We start from the raw sequence: 24,871 nt of genomic DNA, 5'->3' as shown, positions 1-24,871 counted from the left end.
ATTCAATGACTGAGCCAGACACACAAACACAGAGGGAGGGGGGCGTTAGAGAGAGCGAGAGAGAGAGAGAGAGAGCTAAACAGAGCGCGAGGGAGAGAGAGAGATAGAGCCATAGACGGGGGTGAGAGAGAGAGGGAGAGAGAGAGAGAGAGAGAGAGAGAGAGAGAGAGAGAGAGAGAGAGAGAGCAGGCTGGCTCTCAGACTTCTCATCTCCATACAGTCAGAGTGAACTGCGGGGGCAGACTGAGTGGATAGCTGCAGTCCTCGACAGCGGAAAGAGACTCAAATAAGGATTTTTCTTTTTTTATCGAGCCGTATCGACTCATAACTCGAGCTTTTGTTTCATTTTGTGCCGCTTCGTGCTTCTTCTACTTCTTCTTCTTCTCGGACAGACGGAACTTGTCTCTTCCCTGGAGTTTGGAGAGCCGTGTGTCGGTGGGATATGGACAGTCGTCGACCCGCTGCAGGGAGCGACTGGCCGGTGTTCACTCACTAGTCGCGGAGATTAAAAAAAAAAAGAGAGAGAGAAAGAAAAAAACAGTAAACTCGCCGTCTGGGACTTTTGACTGGATGTTTGATGAAGCGCTTCGACGGCTCGGTCACTTCTGGCAAACCGTGGATTTACCAGGTTCACTCACGGATAAATACTCGTGATTCCCGGTCGACGACGACGACGACGAGGATTTACGCTTCTAAAGTTGCAGGAAAAACATGGAGACTGTAAGTCGGCAAAGCTTCCAGCCTCATCCGGGACTGCAACAAACTCTGAAGCAGTTTCACCTCAGCTCTATGAGCTCTCTGGGCGGACCGGCCGCTTTCTCTGCCCGGTGGCAACATGAGCTCCTCTTCAAGAAGGACGGGAAGGAGCCGGAGCCGGTCCTGCAGCATCTGCCGCCGCCGGTGATGCCGGGCCCGCTCTTCATCCCCTCGGACCGCTCCACGGAGAGGTGCGAGACCGTGCTGGAGAGCGAGACCATCTCGTGCTTCGTGGTCGGCGGGGAGAAGAGACTGTGCCTGCCGCAGATCCTCAACACGGTGCTGCGGGACTTCACCCTGCAGCAGATCAACTCGGTGTGCGACGAGCTGCACATCTACTGCTCCCGGTGCACGGCGGACCAGCTGGAGATCCTCAAAGTCATGGGGATCCTGCCCTTCTCGGCGCCGTCCTGCGGCCTCATCACCAAGACGGACGCGGAGCGGCTCTGCAACGCCCTGATCTACGGAGGCGCCTACCCGCCGCGCTGCAAGAAGGAGCTGAGCGGCGGCGGCGGCGGCGGCGCTCTGGAGCTGGAGCTCACCGAGAGGAGCTTCAAAGTCTACCACGAGTGCTTCGGCAAGTGCAAGGGCTTGTTCGTGCCGGAGCTGTACAACAGCCCCAACGCAGCGTGCATCCAGTGCATGGACTGCAGACTCATGTACCCGACCCACAAGTTCGTGGTGCACAGTCACAAGGCGCAGGAGAACAGGACTTGCCACTGGGGCTTCGACTCGGCGAACTGGAGGGCGTACATCCTCCTGGGCCAGGATTACACGGGGAAAGAGGAGAAGGCCCGTCTGGAGCAGCTCCTGGACGAGATCAAGGAGAAATTTGACTTCGCCAACAAGTACAAGAGGAAAGCTTCGTCCAGGGTGAGTGGGGGTCCTCGTGCTGTGGCACCTTTCTCTGCATCATGTGTTGTGGGATGTTGGGTTGGGGAGTCCCGGCTGGGAATCCTACACAGAGTGAGATGTGTGTGTCCAAGTTAAAGACAGGGTTACCTGCACATTCCTGATGTCTCATGTGTCACATCCAGGGGTCACTGACCCCCCCCCCCCCCCTCATCCTCATCCACTCAGTATGGTCATCATTGCCATATTGTCACTAATTGGGCCTCATCCAGCAGTGACAACAAAACGCCTCTGGTGGCTATAAAGCCATTATTTACCTCTCAGACTCACTTTTTATTGGTCCTCTACTGTAAATACAAACTCATTCACCAGAAACTGACTCAATGGGAAAACACATCACACTGAATTCAGATGTAAGTGAGGAAATAATTCTTCCTCCCCCACTTGACATTAAGAGACATTTCAATCCACACACACACACACACACAAAGTAGTTGCAGGACAGTGTGTTGACTTCCCCACACCAGGACCTCAGAGAGAAACATGTTTTGCCTCATTAGGGGGGGGGGGGGGGCAAGGTCAGTGTTTATACCGGAAACTGTCCCAAAGAGGTAACAAAAGCTAACTAACACACACATTTTCAAATTGTGTGTGTGTGTGTTTGTGTGACAGTTGTGTGTGTGTTTAATCAGTATCTAGTGTTGTGCGCTCTCCGCTCTCTCACTCTGATTCTAATTGCTAGAGTTCAGATTTTCTTCTTCTCTGCAGCTTCCAGCTCTGCTTTGCTTCCTGTGTTATTTCTTTGTTTTTGTTTTGTTATTTTGAATGTGGTTTTTCTTCAGCCCCCCACCCCCCCGCACACACCCCTTCCTCTCTGACTGACTGTAAAGATGTATGAAGGGATTATAATCTGATCTCTGGTGTGCAGGCAGTGAGTTTTGCAGAGAGAGGGGTAGCTGGGTGGTAGACTGATAAAAAGACCCCCCTCCCCACTCCCCACTCCCCCACCCCACCTCTAGAAAAAAAAAAAAAGGCTAGTGTGGCCATTTGCATGAACTGTTACACATGAATGGAGTTGATGAAGCAGGGTTTAGAAGTATTGTGGTGGAAACATAATATGATCCCAACAAAGGGGAGCATTCAGCAAACATCGGGACCCCCCCCCCCACCACCACCACCCTCTCACCCATCCACCCTCCCCTCCCTCCCTCCTCCCCTCCCCAAAAACATCCACTTTACCCCAGGCCAGCCACCCACCTCTGACATACACGCACTCGCGCTCATCCTGCTCCTCTTACCTACTTTTTTTTTTTTTTTTTTACTCGGATCTAATTGAAACCAGAGGGGGGGGGGGGGGGGGTTCTGGGGGCAGCAGACTTGTTGATGAGGCACAGAAAGCAACTGCAAAAGTGTTTACAAGCAGCTTCTCTCCAGCCCCCACTGAGGCTTCTTTAAGAGGTGGGGGTCTGCTAAAGAAAGAGGAATCAGAGAGACCCTCGAAGTTCCCGAAAAGTGCCAGAGTCCTGCCATGCATGGTGAATACCCACTCTTGGCACACACTTTCATTCAGACTTGAGTGGGCACACCTCTAGGACCCCCACTTTTAAGGGGCCTCTTCTATTTTTATAAGTGCCGACAGGGCACCCAAGTGTTAAGCCCAAGGCTCATTTGAGCCTCTACCCGGCTTTTTAATTCGACTCCTCCTTTTTTTTTTTTTTTCCTCAAGTACCCCGTTTCAAGAAAACGCTAATGAGGGAATACATGCTGGGTGGGAGTTGAGGAATATTGCTAAACTTATAGCAACAGAGCTCCCTGTTGTCAGCACATTTCAGCAGGCGCTTTTGAAAAAAAAAAAAAAAGAAGAAAAAAAAAGGACTTTCTTGCAGGATGTGAGGCAAAGTGCTAGACTGCTTCTTACCGCTCAGCACACACACACACACTCACACAAGAAAACGCCATCATCTGTGTGTGCTGTCGGCCAAGGAACTGGGCGGCTCTGTGAATATTAATAAGCGTGTTACAAAAGTGTTAGCAGCAGTCTCGCATGCAGACAGACACAGGAAGTGATATTGCCGCACTTCCCTCCTTGCAGACGCTCCTCTCTGAGCTGAGCCTCCTCCCAAGATGCACGCTGGCAAATATCTGAATCACACACACACACACAAATGTCTGAGGGAGAAAAAAAAAACTGCAAACTGCTCTTGTGTGTTTGTGGATGCAGCGTGAATTTGCACTAAAAAGTTCATTCTCCGGATGTGAGAACAGCAAAATGCAGTTAACTATTATATTGTTTAAATTAATTTAGACGCTGGGTGTGGAGCACTTCTCCCAAGTTGCTCATGCCAGCCCCCCCCCCCCCCCCCCCCCCCCCCCCCCCTTTGGCTGCAAATCTTTTTGGTTTCTGGCTGGTGCACATGTGGGTGGCACACATAATCAGTGGCTTTCCGCATCAGGATGTTTAGATAAGGATTGTGGCTGCAGATTTAGTATGTTGCTAACTTTATAATTTGCCCTCAAGATGATGTGATTTCTACACAATCCGTCTGTTTAAGGGAGATATGAGAAAAGAGAATTGTGGGGCGGAGGGGGGAGGGGGGTGGTGTTTGGTTGGAGTTGGGCGGCGCTTGTCGAGGAGCCAGCTCCAGCTTGAGTCATGCTTGGTTCAAAACAAGCAAGTTTACATCAGACTTTCTTTTTTTAGTTGCCTTCCTAAACAGCGAGAATCCAGACTCTTTTCAGTTTTTTAAAAAGAAATGAGGCAGCGTCGATTGGACACAGGATCTTTTTTTTGCTACAGATGGATGCTGGTTTGTTCTGAGCTACAGTACAGAGAGGTGGACACGCTCTCCACAGCTGTTGCATGAAAACACTGAAACATGTTCCTGTGCATGCGTATCCCCAAGAGACGGCACGGTGACTCTGCTGCTTCCTGGTGAAAAACCCCCAAATGTCCTCTTATCCAGTGATTCATGTTGGTTCTGAGGTGCCGGACAGAAACAATATCGCAGCACAGAAGCCATTTTGTGTTTATGCTCCACATATAGTGTACTGCTGCTGCACATTCCTGCACACTGTTTGCATGCTTTATCCTATGGCTGGGTGTGCAAACAGCTGATTGGTCTTGTAAAACTTCAAAAAATGAGATAAAAAAGGAGACAGAATCTTATTTTGCTGCCGTGCAGGAGCTCAAACTTCCCCTTTTACTTCTGCAGCCGCCCCTCCCCTCCTCACCTCCCCACCCCTGAGATGCCCTCACTGCTGCTCAGGATATCTGGCCTGCAGCAGAAAGGGGCAGCTTGTTTCAGGAGGGGAGGGGGAGGTGGGGCAGCGGTGGTGGCGGCGGCGGTGGTGGTGGTGGTGGGGGCTCAGAGGAAGTGAACTCCCCAAGGGGATATAGGCCCATGTCCTGTTTCATATGCAAGGCGCAGTGTTGGCTAAGCCTGCTGACAGCCAGCCATGTCCACACAGTGGACATGACAACAGCTGGTGGCTGTGCTCTGCAAAGGCAGCTGAGGGAATATTTTCTATTTGGCGAAATGTGACAGTTGCATAAGGTCTGCTCCAGAGTTTGGCTTTTTTTTTTTTTGTCCTGGGGAAGCGCATGTGAGGAAAAAATGTTTGCCGTGTTGATGTTTCTCCATTTTTTTTTTTTTTTGTCAGTCAAATAGAATTCAGAGTCTGTGCTCTGTGCTTTGAGAAAGGAGGAAGCGGCTGATTGAATTAGGTGTTTGCCTGAACGTGCTGCCAGTCTGGCTTTCTAATGGAGGACAGTCGGTCCAAGCTGTGAGGCATGACCGAGGGTCAGAGAGATCAATGGCGTATTGACATGTGAGCGTCTTTATGTCGAGAGTGATTGAAAACTCCATCGCTTTTGGCGGTGAATCAAAGCGGAGTGACAGACTGACACTGAAACTTCGCCGGCCTGTTTCCTTTTGAGATGATGTTTTATATCTTGGGCAGATGTGAAAGTGAAGATTAAGCTCTGAGAAAAATGATGTTGACGACGCCCAACGTGAATGATACGGAAACAAAAGGCAATGAAAGCTCTCGTATCATGTCTTTTTGAATTATAATGTAATAGCCTATAGAAATATGCAGGGGAGGCATAGATGGTTTTTGGTGCGAAAAAGCAACAAATATATCTTCCTATGGATTAACACTTTAAATAAAAAGAATGGAAAAGTGTAAATTATGAAAATGAAAATAAAACATAATTAAGCTGCACAGATTCAGCCTTTCATGTGCAAGAAGTCGGTAGCAAAAAACTACATTTACATTGCTCTTTTAACTCCCTCTGTGGAAAAAAAAAATTCAGCGAGGAGCAACTTTGCTCTGAGGCTCCTCGATGAAAAACTTTTGAGGAACAATTGTGCCGTGCGACGAAAAGTCTGTACAGTGGTTTTGATGTGCCTTTAAACATCTGTGTCGGCCGTAGACAGGAAAGAGCTGTTAACAAACACGAGAGACACAGAGAGAGACAGAGAGAGAGAGAGTGGCAGAGCAGGTTATATAGCTTGTTGTGTTGTCTGGAAAATGTTTTCAGAAGGCTGCCATTGAAGTAGCGGCGGAAAAATGAATTAAGTGCAGTGATTCTTCTCATACAGAACGTCTCCCTGCCAGAAGCTGTTTATTTCAAAGCCTTTAAAATTCGGTGAACAAAAGGGGATTTTCCCAGTTACTGCTTGATTGTGCACAATGGATGAAAGCATCTAGAAAGCAGCTCTTCATGTAGTTGTTTGCTGTGGGATTCTGACTTGACTGTCACTTTGTCATATTCAGACCGAGCCCTGGCCAACCTTGTCTATGTGTTTATTTCAGCATTCGAACCCTCAACCCCCACCCCCGCCCATGATAACTTATAATTGTCGACATAAACCAACGTTGGCTTTGTAAACCACGCCAGGTGCTGTTGTTGGTTTGCGTAGGAGTCCACTTTGATCCGATCCATTCATCTCGTGAAACGTGTTCGCATTTCTCCAAGTAAAACCCTGAAAAATAAGATCGCCGACGAATCAGATGCTACATTTTTTTCCCAACAATACCTAAACCTCTCCAGAATTTGACCCACTGACTCTGTTTCTGTGTTGCAAAAAAGACTAAGACTCGGCTCATTCAAACACCTCAGCATCACCGCTGTGGTTCACGCATAGCATAACCCTCTTTCAGACTGGAGGAGAACAAGAAAAGGAGAAGTTTAAGCTCTCATAGCCAGCCATTGTCTGCCCCCCCTCCCTCACCATCCCCTCTGCCGTGCTCCCATCCCCCGTCTCCCCTGGTCCGCTGGCTTCTCCACCATCCATCAGCGGCGTCTTCGTGTGACAAACCAAGCGACTGGCCGAGCGCTTCATGAAGAGCCTGGACAGGCCGGGGTAGGGGGGTGGGGGGGCCGGACAGTGTATTAATATACCTTGGTGGTCGGTCTCTGTGTGGAGGAAGAGACGAGGGCCAGGGGGAAGGAAAAAGCAAAGCCTTCTGGCGGCTGTCCATGATACCTCCCACCTACCTTCCTACCAGACCGTCCATTCAAAGAAGATGGAGGAAAGAAAAGCTTTCCAAGCAGTAGTCCATGTTGCTGCGGTTGTAGGCAACCATGCATGCGAGTTATGTGGGAAAGCAGCGCACGCGAAGCTCAGGGCAAATGCGTTTGAGGAGCTGAGAGCATGTATGGAAATGAAATATTTCCTCCCTGTCAGAATATTCACAGCCTCCCGATAAAGTGGGAAAACTAACAAGCGCACTCAGCACGCGGTGACAAATCTTAAGTCTCTGAAAGGGGCCGTTAGCGTGTCTCATCGGGATTATTGTAAGAGCGGCACGGAAGGAAGAACCTGGTGACCTTCTCCAGGTGTTGCGTGGAAGAGAAGCCCCTGCCCTCCTCCCCCTCCCCCCTCCCTCGGTCAGATGGTGCGATTCGATGTCTGGCCTGGCCACTGGCTTGTGAACTACAGTGTCAATTTTTTTGTGTGCATTCAATATTGATGGTAGGGTTACCATAGGCAGCTAGGTCCGGTGTGTTTATTTAATGAGAGGGTCTTTGAAATATTCATCGACACACATGGTGCTGTAAGCCCCGGCTTCTACCTTAACTACACATCCCTGAGCACCGTCCTCTAACCTTTCGCCTCCTTTAACTTAACCCCCCACCCCTCTGGCTTCTGTAGCAGCAATTTTCAGATGTGAGGCCGGCATCACTTGATTTGTATGTTTTGTCTCTCCTAAGCGGCCGAAAGCTTCAAGCCACACACACTATTAAACAATTTGAAATGTTCTGACGATTTTGTTAATAAATGCAGTTTCAATAGCGAGGAACGTCTTTTCATTCCACCGCCCACACACATTATGAAAATGTAAATGAGATGCTGCTCAATACAATTGTCTTGTTATTTAAAATTAAAAAAATTTAAGTGTTGTAGCCAATCTGAACAGAAGCTCAGAGCCTCTCTCGTGAGGGCAGTGTGACATCAGAAAGTTCCATAAATCCAGATGGATCATTTAAGGCTCCGTGTCTGAATACAGACTGTGTGCATTTCTCTGTGGACTGATGCCCTGATACTTTCACAGTATTAGTATAAAACCTAAACCTGCTCTATAATCCAATATAACATAAAAATCTCACTTGATACAATATGACAATATGGGACCTTTAAGTCCTACTAGATTTAGGGTTAGGGTTCAGCCGAGACGTTTAAATGTCTGCTCCACTACGAGCCACAACTGTTTTCAGTTAGTGAGTTTACAATACCAATGTGGCAGGGGCGGCTCCTCCGACATTCGTGTATGGATTGCACGCATGATAAACATTCAAGTCATATCTGTGAGCAGTTATGCTGTCTGTTTGTTTTGACGTGCGGGCTTGCATTGCATCATGGGGCTGAACGTGAGATTTATCGCTATGAGGTGTTGAGAGAGACACAAAGATATGTGAGACATGCTTTACATGCCCTATGTGGATATCAGTCTCCGCCCCATAAAAAAATATAAATATAGGTATATTTATATATACCTATAACAAAGGTTGGGCAGTGGAGAGCAGAATAAACTGCGCTGGTTGATTTCAAAGAGGTGGCTTTAAACCTGGAAACCACTGTCAGGACAGCTTCAATTGCAAGCTGTGATGATGGGATGGGGGGTTTCACTTTGTGCTGCGTCAGCCCAGGAGCACGCTTTGTGTATGACGGCTGTGTTGTCCTCTGGAGTTGCCCTGCCCCCCACCCATTTCCCCCCTGCCCCCCCTTTGCGCTCTCATGTTTGGAAGAGCAGCCAGCACCGCATGACCTTTCCTACCCCAAATAAAGAGGTGACCTACCTCACCCCTTGCCTCTCTTGAAGCACAGTCGGCCAATCGCGTGCCGCTGTGCAACTCCCACGGGGCAGATGGCTGTCTGATGAAGGCAGCTAGACACACGCACACACACACACACACTACAATCTAACAAATTATCCATGGACAACATAATGTAATGAGATGAATGTTTGTGTGATAAAAGCGGAGCTCAGATGTGTCTATACGATTTTGGGGCTTACCAAACTCAATGTGTATGTGAGACACATGGAAACGTTTGAATAGCGGAGGTATCCTCCGCCTCATTTGGTGTGTGATTGCGCATGGGGCTGGTCGAGCATATGATTCGCAGTCGTGTGGGTATGGAGTGCGTGAGTGTGTGTGCGTGTGTGTGCATGCCTGGATCAGCTGTAGGAGCTGTAGGAGGAGATTAGCATGAGCTCACTGCCTACTCATTTCCATCCCCATCTGCCTGTCTCCCACAGTGATGCCCCCCCCCCATCCCAAACTCCACCCCCGCCCCTAACCACGCGCATGCACACACACACACACAACAAAGTACATGCATACATGAGCACGGACATCCACACAACATCCAGATCCCACCCCCGCAATGCCTCCTCAGTCTTATAATGAATACAGAAGCAGACAGAATCGTGTGCTAATACACACACGCGTGCCCATATACACACACAGACTTGTCAGCCGCACAGCCAGCGTGTAACACAACATCCACCAGGCATGGCCTAGAATATCCTCCCATAGTGTCATGTCAGAAGCGAGCGGGCCATCTCAGACTGTTGGAACAACAATCTATGGGTGGACTGATTTCTCTAAAGGGCAACTCCTTAATGATTGTCTCAGTCGGGAGGTAGAGACAGGCAGGTCCTCCAGCTAATAACCCGCGTTAATCTGATTTCTGATTGAACTGGTGTGATTTCTCTGAGGAGGAAACTGCCAAGTCAACTCAGCAGCTTTGGCAAAATCTCTGTCAAACTGATGGGATAGTAATAAAAACAGGAGAAATATGGATTTTTTTATTTAAAGAAGCTCAGCAGTAAAACTCCACTTTGGCACAAATTTAAAAGTTCAGTTTAATAACAAATAAACTGGTCCTCTGATGCAGAAAATGTTTCCTTTTCATGTGTTTTGTTATTTATCCTAAAAAATCACATTCCAGCTCTGGTTTTCGAGGGAGTGTTTGGGTTCACGATCCGATTTGTTTTTCATCAGCTAATCAACACGTTACTTATAATCTCAGTTAAGGTGGTTAAACTCACTAGTTTTATTGTAGTTCCTTTTTAAAAAACCCTTCTCTTCTTTTTCTTTTTGCCTTTTTTTGTGAAAAAACATTGCTAACGGGTCTGAAAAGTTAGTAAATTCCCCAACAAAGGCGCTAAGTTAGCTAACGTTAACCTCACTTAATGACGTAACAGGTACCGCGCGCACCAGTTTCATTGTTAAAGTGTAGCGGCCATTGGGGAAACACAGCCGGTCAACCAATTGCGTAACTTCATCACTCAGTCAGTCAGCTACATTTGCGGTTATGGGGCTGCCCGGCCGGCTGGCTGTCCGGGTCTCGCTCACAAAGCTTTCACCTTTTTATTCCGAGCACAATTGTTGTGTGCGAGGGGCATTAAGTACTCCACTGCCCCATTTGAAATAATGGCGAACAAGCATTTGGTCCAAAGGCAGAGGTCTATGTTCTGTTGTGGAGGCAGGCTGGGTGCTGGGAAGCATCCTTTTCAAAGGTTAGGGGGGTGGTATAGGACTGGAGGTCATCCTGGCTTGGCCTCAGCCATGTGGAAGGGCAGCTCCCAGGAGCTCTGAGGAGTATTGTTGTGAGAGTCCAGGGAGGTGGTGGTGGTGGTGGTGGTGGTGTCTGGGGTGGGGAGGGGGATGGTCGCTGTCCGCCGGCTAGCCATTGTCACCTCTTTTGTGGTGGGTATCAGCTGTGGATCTGTGATTGTGAGACAGATAGAGGTGATATCCCACTCTCCACCCCCTCCACGGTGGGATGATCAGTGTTCCCAAAGCGCCTGAGTCATGGACTAGCACTCATTGTTTGCCCCCCTCCTCCTCCTCCTCATCCACCTCCTCTTCCTCCTCCTCCCCACACACCCACCCATCCCTCCATCCTCCTGCTCATGAGCTTTAGCTCGTCCTTCCTGGAAGCATCGTGTTTGGTTCTGTCCAGCACAAACCCTGAAGTGGCCATGTCTGCTTTTTATTAACATCTCACGTAAAATTAACTTTTATTATTATTATTATACATAAAAGTTATAATTACCAGTGCAACAATGACTCCTCACAGTCCATGTCATTCACACCCGTGGAGGAGAATGTGTTCTGGGATATCCTCAATTTCCAAATATAAAAAAGAGCGTATTGTTCACTCTGAAAATGAGTTCCAAAGTAAGTTTTAGTCCAGAATAAATAGAAATAAACCTCCATTGTTGATTTTTGTCGAAGAATTATAGTAGATCTTTTTCGTTGCCTCAAATTTCTCCTTCATTGCAGACCAGGGGGAATATATTAAAACCAGCAGGATGTAAGAGTCTTCAGGGACTATGGACATGCCTTCAGAAAATTCAGTTTAAAAAAACTGAAGACTTCACCAGAAGCTGCAGGCTGTGCATTTTCCTCACGGGCTTTTTCCTAGTTTTGAACGCTGAAGAGAATAGATCCGGCGCAATCTCGAGCACGTCTCTTCTCGGAAAAAGGTGTATCTTCCTGGAAGTAAAGTCCACAAACACCTCCGATGTTTACTTTTGTTTAGTCTGCTCACAGTTATGTCTTACTTGCTCTCAAGGAGCCACGGGTTAATCTTAAACCGGATTAATCAGGAGGCCGATCGAGCTGCCCTATTGATCCAACAAAACAACTCAGCTCTGAACTTTGATTGACCATTATAACCGCCCTCTGTTTATCACGACAGTGGTTTATAAGAAGTTGCCGTGGGGGCCAGGTGTGCCGCAATCATAACACAACCGAAAGAGGATTTGGTCTCGGCGGCTGTTTTTCAGGGTGGGTTACCGTATTTGGGTTTGAAGTGAAACCAGTTAATCAAGAGCTGAGTGCAGACTGGAGAGCAAGGGTTAAACCCAACGGGGAGGGGAGGGGAGGGGGGGGGGAGGGGAGGGGAGGGGGAGTTTAGACTGGCGGAGCAGAGCTAGATAGTTTTTTCTTTCAGGCCGCCTGTGCAGAAACAGAAACACAGTCGGTGAACTGCGGCCACACCTCAGCTGCAGCTTGTCAGGAAGTGGAGGTGGAAGGCGTGTGTGTGTCTGTGTGTGTGTATGTGTGTGTGTGTGTGTGTATGTTTTAGCAAACCAGGGCCTCTCTTGGTGTTGGCAGCGAAGGGGTAGAGCTCGGTAGGCTCGGTTTACTCCTCAGGAATGAAGTGTTGGAAACAAAGGCTTATAATGTGGTTAACATCCTTCCTCTAAGACTAGCTGGGCCATTCCTCCTCTCCAAGTCACCAATCTCCTGAATTAATCCATCCCAGCTGCACTCTGGCAAATGAAGCGGCCATGCAGATGCTAAATAAAACAATATACTGAAAGGGGATCCCTCCTCCTGGCACAGACGCCTGCTTCTCAGGTCTCAGTCTGAGCCTCCACCACCGGGCTCAGACTATCCCCCAACCCCCCTCCATCCTAAAAATCAAGCAATTGATTTCACATCCCACACACACACACACACACACATGCACACACTCCTTCCACTCAGGCAGAGAAGACAATAGGCCTCTTGAAGCTCCTGGATTATAATTAATGTAATTGTAGATCTCTAAGACAAGGTAATGTGTGGAGCGTGTAACCACCTCCAGCCCACTGTTGAGCACAAAGACCTTATTCTCAGCGTCGTCCTTCAAAGAAACGCTGCCAAGGCTATGTTGAGCACTAGGACATCTGTTTATATAAAGTCCCTGGCCATTTATATATGTCTGCTGTCACTGTGTGTGTGTGTGTGTGTGTGTGTGTGTGCGGATGTATGGGGAGGGGGGTTGGACAAGCTGACTTATCCCATGTGACCTCTAGCCTTCTCACCGGGCTCATCTGTCTGCCCTGTTTAATTATCTTCTCTCTCTCTCTCTCTCTCTAACACACACACACACACACACACACACACACACACACACACACACACACACACACACACACACACACACACACACACACACACACACACACAGAGGTCAGGGCTGCAGCTGAACCTTGCCACGCCACCTTCACTCCCATGGTTCCCCTCCCTCCTCCTCCTCCTTCCTCCAGTTCCCTCTCTCCAGGCATGGCTGCTGGTCGTCTGCATGGCTCTGCAGAGGATTAAGACAGATGTGTGTGTGTGTATCTGTGTGTGCATGTGTGTAACATGTCTGTGTGTGTAAGCACTTGTGGTCTGCATAGCAGTCACACTTTTCCCACAGCATTATCGCAAAGGACGATGTATGCTTCCCTTATAGAACAGCTGTCTAGCACTGAGGCTCTTCTACAGGGTCAGACCGTCGCATTTCTCCATTTACACATCTGTAATGTGCAAATGGTTCATAATGCAGAGGTTTATTTATACAGAAAGTGCTTCACCTGTCTTCACTAATTTGCTGATATTACAGCTTACGTTAGAACAGCAAATGCACTTGATGAAATGCTTCATATTTCTTCACATATGAACTCTTACCTACATATTTCATTTTTTGTTGAAATGAAATATTAAAACAAACAAGCAGGGTCCTTTACGTCTTTAGTGTCTCTGTAGCACCACAATGCCTGACACATTTTACATTGTTCACATATTCACCTATTCAGCCCCTGTAAAGTCTCTTTAATGTCTCGTCCAAATGATTCTGAAAGACAACATCTGGCCAGTGTCTGGATGAGTTCAGGAGTGTGAAACAACAAAGTTGCCTTAACATAAATGACACCATATATAGGACATATTCTCAGAATACTGCTTGTCCCACATGACCGGAAGTGTTAGATGTGTCATAGCTAAGTGCATTAACTTCATCAGTTTGTAGGTCAGACATTCAAATCACAGTTTTCACTACCTTCTTTTTACGCACACTTTCGATAGAGTGAATTGGCACATTGTGAAACCCTTGGGCATTGCAAAGATCCTAATCAAAGTGAGGTATAAAACATCTGCCACATCCTCCTCTGCTTGGCAGGGTGGCCAAGTGTAAATGCGTAGGTCTATGTGTTGTTTTCTCTTTCAGAAGTGGTTACATTTCTCACAGATAGAATCGAATGCGAGCGAGGAGGTTAGATCCAATCAGGAGTCGTCACCCAGACGTATTTACAGCCTGGTTAAAGTGTACGCTGCGGTACTACTTATCTAGATTTAGATTTATCTGGATGTATATGGTGACGCAACTGAAGAGGGCGGGTAGGAGACGGAGGAGAGCGTTTGTAGGGGGGTTGCTGCTTGATTTCCCAGGCAGCCGAGTCGGCCTTCAGAGAAGAAGCGGAGACAGCGGGCCGGTGTTTTGTCTCTCAGCCCAAGGACAGAGCCAGAGGTGTTATGTCTCTCCGTCTTTTCATTCCTTCTCTCTCGACCTTTTATGTTTTCTTGAACCGCTTGCTTCCCCCTGTGTCAAACCCCTTCCCCTTCCCCTGCCAGACCCCCACCCCTCACTGCTTTCACCATCCGCGGTGTAGCAGTCCAGCTCAGGAAGTGCTGTGAAACATCAGATTCCACTTCCTGCAGCAATCAATACATCTCAGGTCCGGCAGACATGCACCCACAGCTGAGAATGCACACATGTTCTTTCTCCCTCTCTCTCACTCTCTCTGTCTCTCTCTCTCACACACATACACACACCTGGTGTGATTTCACACTGTATGCATGTAAGAGGAGCTTTTATTCAGAGGAACACCAAGATCAGACTCAATTTCTAAGACTTATAATGAAGGAGAAAGGTAGCAAAAGGCCTGGGTGTCCTTCACACCATCCAATCAGGAGCCGTCAGCCGTCAGTATCCCAATGAATCCAATGAATGGTGTGGAATCAGTTAACTATCGTCTTAAAACACTTTGAACATCAGCGCTGTCAATGGGGTGCAGGGGCTCTTTGAGACTGTTCAAGGAGATTTTGAAAGGGCTTTCACATCTACGTGTATTTATTTGGCAGATGCCTCATTGAGGTACAGTCCAAGCTGCAGCAGATCAAGGCGAAGCTTTTGAGAAGTGCTTCAACAATATTTAGTTGCACAAAGTTCCAAGTGCCAGAAAGTTTGCAGGTGCACAAAGCAACGTTTAAACAGAGAAAGAGCTGGATTGACTGACAGCGAGAGCAAAAGGTCACCAAGCCATTCTTGAAGACAACGATTAGTTTGGTAATGTTGTGAATAGAAGTTCGGTCTCTGGAGCCGACGGTGGAGTTTGTCCAATATCCATTGTGGGATGTGAGTAAAGGAAGCTGAGATTTAGACAATGGAGCGCAGCAAGAATGAGTCCTGAAACCCGGAAACTGGTCCCCCTGTCCTGAAGTCTCTGGGTTTTCTTTTTGAATGAGTTTTGACTCAAACTATCTCTTGAAAATTTCAGGTTTTATTCTACAACATATAATATGTTATATGTTTCTTTATGTCAACCTTACGGCCTTGCTCCGTTTATATACTTGTGCACTTACAAACTGCTAGAGGAAAGGCTTCTGTAGAAGAGATCAGCAGTAGTCCTGTTGAATCCAAAGTGGAAGTATCATAAACTTTTGTCGTCAGGGAAGAACGGCAAGACTCTGGTATCATCGACATAGAAGTGACATCCCACAAACAAAAGATAAGAATTCCACTTTAATTCAATCAAGTTGAAATTATTCCATTTAGAAGACACCAAATAATTACAATTAGCGCTCATCGGTTTCATTGATACCCTCGATATCTGATCTCGGCTGACAGTTTAATCTTTTACTCTCGGCAGCCTTGGCTGACTTCTCTGTGGTTGATTTTGGCACGGTGAAGAAGCAGCAGCCAAATGGATAGATGGATGAATCGAAGGAGGGATGATGGACGCCTGGGCCCTTCCCTCCTCCTCCTCCTCCTCCTCCTCCTCCTCCCCAATGGCAGTAATGAAATGATAGATCCCTAATGTGGATGGGAGCAGAAGTGAAGGGATGACCTCACAGCCACCTAATCGCCGCGGAGGGACAAGCCGGCGGCTAATGTGTCCATTAGCCTTCCCTCAGCCAGAGGAGAAACCAACCTGGCTGGGAGTGAGATAGAGGGAGAGAGAGAGAGAGAGAGGGATGAGCTGGAGGACAGGAAACGACACACAACTCTTTTTGCTCTTCGCCTGGACTCAATTTCATCCTCATTTGTTGAGCTGTTTTTTTTTTTCTTTTTAAATCTCCTTCTAGAAAACATTCCATCCAGTTCTGTCACACCTTTAAAGTCTCCAAACCAGTATCCAACTCTGTATACTGGTAAAAACATCCCCCTCTGTCATTGTGTAAATGTTTGCTACTGGGGGATCCTGTTGTTCCTCGTCTGGCCTACAGTTCATCACTGGGGGTCACAGAGGTTGCTGATACCAGAGTTTGCTCCAAATGAAGCCCCCTCCCCCGCTTCATCATGTGACCCGTGTGGGGTGACTGTCAGTGGACAACAGCCAGAAGCCCCAGGGATGAGGCCTTTTTTTTTTTTTTTTTTTGTACTAAATGAAAACACACTTACATGCACATGCACACATGCACACACACACACACACACACACACACACACACACACACACACACACACACACACACACACACACACACACACACACACACACACACACACACACACACACGAGTCAATACGGAGCAAGTTGAACCCACGGTGGTGTCACATGTTCACCTGCTGCAGTGCAATCTCTCCTACTTCCCCTTTTCCGAGTAGGGCCGGGGTGAGAAGTGTGTCGGCTGTCAGTCACAACAACCCTGCAGACTGTCAGTCTGAGCTCCTACCGCAGAGCCAGCAACTTAGACTTCTGGTTTCGACACCGCACCGGCTTCCTGTGGCGTCTCCGCCCTGCTGTCGGAAGCATCTTTAAGACTCCTGACATAACTCTCCCAAATGCACCGTCTCGCCTCGCTTCTTACTCTTTGCTATCTCTTTATATTTTTTGGTGCTTTATGACCAAATATGGATCTTTTTTTTTTTTTTTGTCTCCAGTATCGGACGTCCAAAACCCGTATTGTGTCAAACTAAACTCCAGACTCTCCCCCTCCTCCCTCACCACTGCAGACCATGTGATTTGGCTCCAGAGTGAAGCCTCTCACTCTCCCTTTCTCCCTATGTCTCTCTTGCACTCACTTAGCCTCTCCCAGAGTTCAACAGTGGAACAAAATGTCCGGCTCTGGAGTGGAAAGCGCCAGTATGTGCTAGCCAGCCAGCTCGATTTTGAGGCTGCCCAGCACCCTGCACTGAACCAAAGGGCCTCTTTGTGCTCTGCCCTCACAAAGATATACCCCGAGCAGCAAAAAAACACCTCCAAAAACAAAACTAACAGCAGTGTCCCAGCCAGGGGGTGGGCTGGAGAGGGGGTGGAGGGGAGGGAGTGGGTAGGGGTGGGGGGGGGGGGGGGGGCTTCCTGCAGCCCTACACGCAGCGTCCAAGTGGAGGAGCTGCCAGAATTGGAGGTTACAAATAAAACCTGGTGAATAAGCTGGAGAAAAACAGAGGAAGGAAGTTTTCCATTTGTGCTAAAAAAGCCCCACGTGGTCGTGGCTTCCCCTTCATTCCTCTTCCTCGCGCACAAAGCCACGAAAGCCCCCGCAAATGCTCGTGTTCGCCCCCCGCCCCTCTCCCCCTCCCCTGAAAGCGTTTTGCAGTCAGCGAACGCTCCATTTGCACCGGGAGGACGTCGTTAATGTGACTTGTTAATGTTGTATGAACCTGTGAAATTCTCCACCAAGACACCGGTTTGGGTCCCAAAGCCGTGAGGAAACTGTCAAGTGGGGTTAAATAAAGATCCTTGACTTTAAAATAATCAGCTGACTATTGTGTCAATGAACCAATTAAACATTTAATCTATACAAAGATAAAAACAAAACGAAACAGTGTTAGTTCCCCAGAGCGAAAGGGAGGAACATCAGACTTTTCGTCTGACTAGCATCCAAAACCCAGAGAAATGATATGAAACAGTGAAATTTTTAGAAACGTGACATTTGACAAAGTGGAACCAGTCAGAGTTTGAGGAACACACACTCAGGTTGAGTCTAGATTACTGGATCAGGTCATTTGTCATCTAAATTGTAATTTTCAAAAGAAAATTCAGGATAAGTGCTTAGACAGCTGATTGGTTGTTGACAGAATTTATCATTTGAGATGTTTGGACTCTTCTCAGGTGTGTATCGGTACAGTTGCATTATAGTCTCACTAAACCAAATAGATATTATGAGAATTATTAGTGTCATGAGTGATTTTTTTTTTTTTTTTTTGGTAGGGCCTGTAGTGAAATTTCTCAATGAGAGCTTTGATATCCATTTTACTAGCTGTTCTTGAAGCAAAGTGTGTGTTACATCTTAGATAATCATAATAATTATTAGGATTTGGTCCCTAAGCCTGAAGTGAAACACAGACTTTGTTTTTTTCTGTGTGTGTGTGTGTGTGGTGAAATTCCTCCGTCACATGAGGTCCTCAGGTAATTGCGCTCCAGAGTAAATGACGTTTAAAGTGGAGACGGCGACAAACGGGGACAGTGTTGTTGAAAGAAATAACAAACTCATGACTATCACCGCCTCTGACAGTCATAAACAGCCAGACGCAGTCTACACGCTGCTACTCTCTCTTAACCCCAGTGTGTGTGTGTGTGTGTGTGTGTGTGTGTGTGTGTGTTTCCTTACAGTAGCACCACTGAACTTTGAGCCTCGTCTTGAGACCTCAGCCGCCGTCTGTGATAGTAAAAACACAGTTGGCAGCCGCACCAATGTTATTTTCTGTCTGATAATGGAGCTATACCCGCTGCGCTGACCTGACTGCTCCACCCTGACTCTCAGCTTTACAGCATCAGAGATATGCCTCACTACCTGCCACACACACACACACACACACACACACACATACACAGCGTGGGCAACCTAATTGTCGACTGCTGGGCGTGTTGTACAAAGTCCCTTTCACAGTGTTAATTTGGCTCAACTTGAAGTTCAGCGACTCACGCTCCATTACAGAAATAGCACTGAGGTCCAAGAGAGGACGGCTTGAAATGTGTTATATGGTGTGTGTGTGTGTGTGTTTGTGTGTGTATATGTTTGCGTGTGTGGACACAGCCATCACCAGCAGCAGCAGCAGCAGCTACCACGGAAATTTCTATTTCAGTCTATTAGTCTGAAGGGGAGCCGCAGACAGTCAGACACCTCTGTGGCGTAGAGCGAGAGGGAGGGGAAAAGCGATAATGGATTTACTTCAGTGTGTGTTTCAAGGTGCCAGACAGTCTCTCTCTCTCTCTTTCTCTCTCTCTTCCCCTCCCTCCCTCCCTCCCTCCCTCCCTCTCTCTCTCTCTCTTTCTCTCTTAAAGTGGGCTAAGCAGTAGCTGGAGCATCAAGGCAGTCTTGTATGAAAAAACTACTCTCCCTCTTCCTTTTATGCTTGAAAAGAGCTGCAGCATTAAGTGAGAGAGGCATCAGAATAGTGTGTGTGTGTGTGTGTGTGTGTGTCAGTGTGAGTCTAATGCACCGCCTCCACACAGCACAGCAGAGCAGAGCAGAGCACAGCGCTCTGGCCCTACATTATCCCAAATGCTGCTGCTGTGATTGGAGCGGTAATGTGGTTGCTAAGCAAATGCAGTCTTCCTGGACTAAATCGGAACGGGCAAAGACTGCTTCCTGGCTGGCTGGCTGGTGGGCTGGGCTTTGGGTGCTGCTGCTGCTGCTGCTGCTGCTGCTGTGTGCTAACATGACTCACACACACACACACACACAGACTCGCACACACGCACATGGTGAAGTTGTAGCACCAGACAAACCTCAGAAAGTAGCTCTATATGAATTATGTTATGCATGTTTTAGCATCCTCATTCAAAAATACCATCGACACACTCATTTTCTCAAAGCAGCAGCAGTGAGATGAAGGCTGAGAAACAAGTTTTTTTTTTTCATCTCTGGAGCGAGAAGGTCATGACCAACAAACCAGAGAGCGGTGGTCGACCGCAACAAAAGGTTTGAGATGATTCAGCGACGGCAGCTGCTGCTGGTAACCTCGCTGCAGCTGGACGCCGCCGCCCAAAAAAAGGCAGCGATGCTAAGAATAATGCGTTTCATACAGATCTGTAGTTGATCATTTTCTTGCAAATGAGAAGTTGAAACTAAACACATCCTTTATCAATTCACTTCAATCACTTTTTTTTGGTTTTTGTTTAGCTCGGTTGATATGGTTATATTTGGTCTGGTAGGACCAGGAGGTCAGGGTGGCCAATGTCAGCTCATGCTCATCAGTAGGAGACGTGTTTATTTTGTATTTATTCTGTGGCCTAAATGATTATTATTGGCTGCTTTTCCTTAAAGGGATAGTTCAACATTTTGGCATTTCCTTAAAGGGATAGTTCAACATTTTGGCATTACCTTTAATTGTCGGCGCAAGCTATATTTAGAACGGCGGAGCAGAGCCACAAGCTGCTCAGAGCTACACTACGGAGGCTAATGGGATTTCTTGGTTTCCCTCATGAAACTCATCAAATACACAATCCAACAACTCTGTAACCTGCACATTGACCACGCTATGAGATAATAACAGAACGTTACGAGACAGAGTTGTTTTAGAGGGAAATTATTAATTAATGCGAAACCGCTGATGCACATTCCCGTCGGGGGCAGTTTTTCGGCAAGCGGTCTGCATTTTCCTCAAAAACAACTCCGTCTCGTAACATCCCGTTATTATCTCATAGCGTGGTGAATGTGCAGGTCACAACTAGCTTTTGGAGTTGTTGGATTGTGTATTTGATGAGTTTGATGAGGGAAACCAAGAAATCCCATTAGCCTCCGTAGCGTAGCTCTGAGCAGCTCTGCTCTGAGCAGCTCTGCTCTGCTCCGCCGTTCTAAAAATAGCTTGCACCGACAATTAAAGGTAACAAACCTCCTGCTAAGACTATAGTGATGCAATGGGCCAGTTTGCCAAAAATGTTGAACTATCCCTTTAAGCCCATTAATCTGCCTGATTATCTATTAGCAGCGTGGAAAGAAAACAAATGCTGCTAATGCCACATTTCAGCTTCTGTTCAACCACATGAACGTGGTTGAAAGGCAGATCATGTGATGCTGATGAGTTGAGACGGAGCCGCTGTACCTGCTCTCCAGTTTTCGATCAGTCGCCGGCTCATGTTTCCGTTAAGGCGATATGGCAGCTCGGGGTCAACTGTCAAAGAGTGAGATGGAGGTGCAAGGTGGTGGTGGGAGGGGAGGGGAGGCTGGCGGCGGGGGGGCAGTGTCTGAAGACGGCTTTAATTAAAGCAGCAGGTTAGCGGTCAACACGACACACTCTTGTCAGGAGAGTGGAGAGCGATGGGGGCCAGTAATTAGCCTGTGCAGAGGTGAAGAGGTGGTAATGTGGAGGGCCCAGAGGTGTGTGCAGGGATCCACTTTCAAACATGTTTGGGGGGGTTGTACTACTGTCTATCTATATATGTGTACGAGTGTGTGTGTGAGAGAGCAGGGTGTCATCTACTTTTAGCTTCACACACACAGTGTCACATTTCCTCACCTTGCGTCTGAGCTGCTGCTCGGTGCGAGTGTGTCTGTAACACATTGACCAGACTATGTGTGTGTGTGTGTGTGTGTGTGTGTGTGTGTGTGTGTGTGTGAGGAAGCCGGAGTAAACACCTCAGACACAATCAGCCACTTCACATTTCATCTGTTTATTCAGTTCAGATGCAGCAGAGACATCCAGGAAACAGACTGCTTGTGTCGGTGTTACAGGTTCACGTAAAGAATAATACCATAATAATAACGAGGTGATTTTTGTTGGGACTTGTACGTGTCCCGTTACATCTGGAGAAAATTATTAGTAGGCAACACAATGCTTCATTTATACAACAGTGTGAAATATTTTACTGTAAAAAAAAAGAAGAAAAAACTGCAGCTGCTGTAATTTGGATGTTGCCATATTTTGATTTTGATCATACTTCAAATAATAAGAAACAACAGAAGCTGTGCAGCAGTTTGTCATGTCATGGCAATGTCAAATTTTTTTCGTTTATTCCCAGATGATAATTAGTGCTGTCAATTGATAGACACAGTTTATTCGGATTAATCATACATAGATATTTTTCAAGTGTTAAATAAATTAGATTTCCTCAAAGTCTTAGATGTACTCCGTTGGTAGCTCTTTCCACCTTGACTTCGTGTTTGCCATTCAGAGGATATTTTTCATTTTCAAATGGGAGTGGTGACTGAGCAGAGACAGTTTAACCTTAGACTGAAAGATGATTCATTTCTGGCAACTGATTCAAACTATGGGTCAGACCAAAGGACAAAATCACAGAATGTGCATTAACCACGGAAAATAGTGGCAGCAAAATGAATCAGCATTAATGCTTTATCGTCGCGTTAACCTCATTATATTCACCTCAGTACATTTAACCTTTTTCTATTGACACTTTATAAAAGTTAATTCTAATGCACGTGTTGGTCTGTGCTTTAGAACGACTGGTCTCTTGTCAGTGGATCTAATAGACAGCGGAGGACGTGTTAGTGGGACGTTGGTGCTGCAGCTTTAACAGGTTCTCCACAGAACCACAGAATGTAGAACAACCCTGCAGTGATCTCAGCAGTGTGGAACCCTTTTTGTTGAGAGTGTGTGTGTGCGCGGGAGGCCTCATGTGGGCCTGACCTGATTCCAGCCAAGCATCGCGTGCCTGACCAGAGCGTCTCTCTGTTCTCTTTCTCTCTTTCTCTTTCCCATCCATCCATCCATCCAGCCATCCAACCATCCGTCCATCCATCCCTCCCTCTCTCGTTTGCTTGCTCCTCACCCCCTCTCTTTCTCTCTTATCCATTCTTCTCTTGCTCTCTTTTTCTCTCTCCTTTTCCCCCGCATTACAGTGTGCCTCACTGCCCATCCTGCACGGTCCACTTGAACACACTCTTTCCTGTGTGCACACACACACACACACACACACACACATACACACACATACACACAGTGTCCCACAGGCTCCCAGCATGCTTACCTCAGTAGAACTGAACTGAACAATTTCACAGCGGCTTTACGGCAGACAAAATGAGAGTGGCGCTGTCTGCCCCCGCCATGCTCACTGGGAAGGGGATGAAAATTTACATATCTGGGTTAAAGTTTAGGATTAAATGGGAAATCGTCTTTTTTTTTTTCATTTAAGACATTAAAACCTCAACGTTATTGCATCTGTTCCTTTAAAAAGTAATGATGCTAATGCACGCCAGATGCTAACCTGATAAAATATGTTTCCTGTGACTTGTATTGCTTGATGCATCACCATCACCATCACCATCATCATCATCACCATCATCATCATCTTCGTTGGGGCCGGGTGTAACACACCAGCCTGCTGTTGGCGTGGTGCCAGCGTGGAGCAGAGGGCGTGAATCGTTTGCCACAATTTATGTTTGACTGGGCAGGTGGAAAGATGGAAATCGTGCATGTGTGTGTGTGTGTGTGTGTGCTATCCTAGAGCGGCAGTAGATTTTCAGTGCACTGACAGACACACTAACACTCACTCACACACACACCGAGATGGAGGGGCATGATAATGAAACCTGGAGATGTAAACGATGCCGTTGTTCACTTTGACACAAAGTTTCTAGAACGGTAGACTGCAACCCCCACCCTGCTGCCTTACACACACACACACACACACACACACACACACACACACACACACACACACACACACACACACACACACACAGTCTTCTCTTCCTTAGCCCACAGTTTCATTTTCTGCGCACATGCTGATAATGTAACTTGAGAAAAAAAAAACAAAGATGTGCACTCTTTCAACAAAGTTTCATGTCTTTGCAAGCGTTTTAAAATAAACACCGGCATTGTCCTTTATCAGCGATTTTTTTTCCAAGCTTGCCCCTATACTCATTACTCACTGCACAGGGTCACAGGTACACCCCCCTCCCACCCCCACACACCCCATCTTTCAGAGGTCCTGTTGTTGCGAGGGATGATCCAAGGCCCTGTCATCCCCAATTAACCAGATGTGGGTCTCGGCCCCTCTCCCTCCCACTAATCCCTCCTTTCTCTCCCTCTCTTTCCTCTCCATTCTTCTGCTCTGGACACAAAAAAGCTAGAGGGCCGAGCAATGCAATTGTGTATGAGTCTTATGTAACGGTTATTAAGGCATATGTATGCATGCTATACAGTCCCGCTGGGTTTCTTTTAGTCAACGCCTCATTTTACTCACTCAGGTGCACAGCACAAAGAGACTCATTAGAGGGGTGTTTTTGTCACTCCATTAATAACCTCAATATTGTAAAAAAAAAAAAAAAAAGAGAGAGAAAATATCTTGTTTAAGGTTGTTTCATGCAAATTCAAACACTGGTGGCATCAACGGCCCCTTTAAGTGGAAGTCCAAATGTTGCTGTAAGAAAACAAAACAATCTAATGAATTGGCAGCAGTTGCAACAAAATCCCAGATCCCTTAAAGGTCCCATACTGTACAAAGTGAGATTTCCAAGTCTCAGTTCAGTATAAATCAGGTGTAAATTCTATATTAAAAGTTGCGTTTCAGATAAATGCACACAGCCTGTATTCAGAAACTGAGCCCTAAACAAATCGTCAGGACTCCTGTAACGTTATGATGTCATAATAAAACGCTGTCAGTCCTCCTTTGCCTCTGTCAAAGCTCGGTCCTGCTGGATCTGCTTTATTTTTATTCGATCACTCAGAGAGCAATCAGCCAATCAGAAGAGGAGACTGATGGTTTTTGTGGCTTTTTGGAGGCGACGATCTGAAAGTGTCTTGGCCGTTGCATTAGCAGACGTTCCAACTTCTCTATCGACTTTTCATTGAAATTATGG

The 24,871-nt window shown here is 47.0% G+C and overlaps 1 protein-coding gene across 1 annotated transcript in view; it reads left to right on the top strand.

The window, feature by feature from the left end:
- Window positions 1–230: 230 nt before the first annotated feature.
- LOC310988801 (ski oncogene-like) overlaps window positions 231–24,871 on the top strand; it is a 75,727-nt gene continuing 51,086 nt past the window's right edge. The window contains exon 1 of the mRNA XM_083975556.1: window positions 231–1,629. Within this exon, the coding sequence (XP_083831682.1) occupies window positions 712–1,629 (918 nt within the window). The 5' untranslated portion in view covers window positions 231–711. The remainder of the gene's footprint in view (window positions 1,630–24,871) is intronic.

The sequence above is a fragment of the Trachurus trachurus genome (assembly GCF_905171665.1).
Source record: "Trachurus trachurus genome assembly, chromosome: 7".
NCBI classification, from domain to species: Eukaryota; Metazoa; Chordata; class Actinopteri; order Carangiformes; family Carangidae; genus Trachurus; species Trachurus trachurus.
This window is presented reverse-complemented; position numbering and strand designations above follow the sequence as displayed.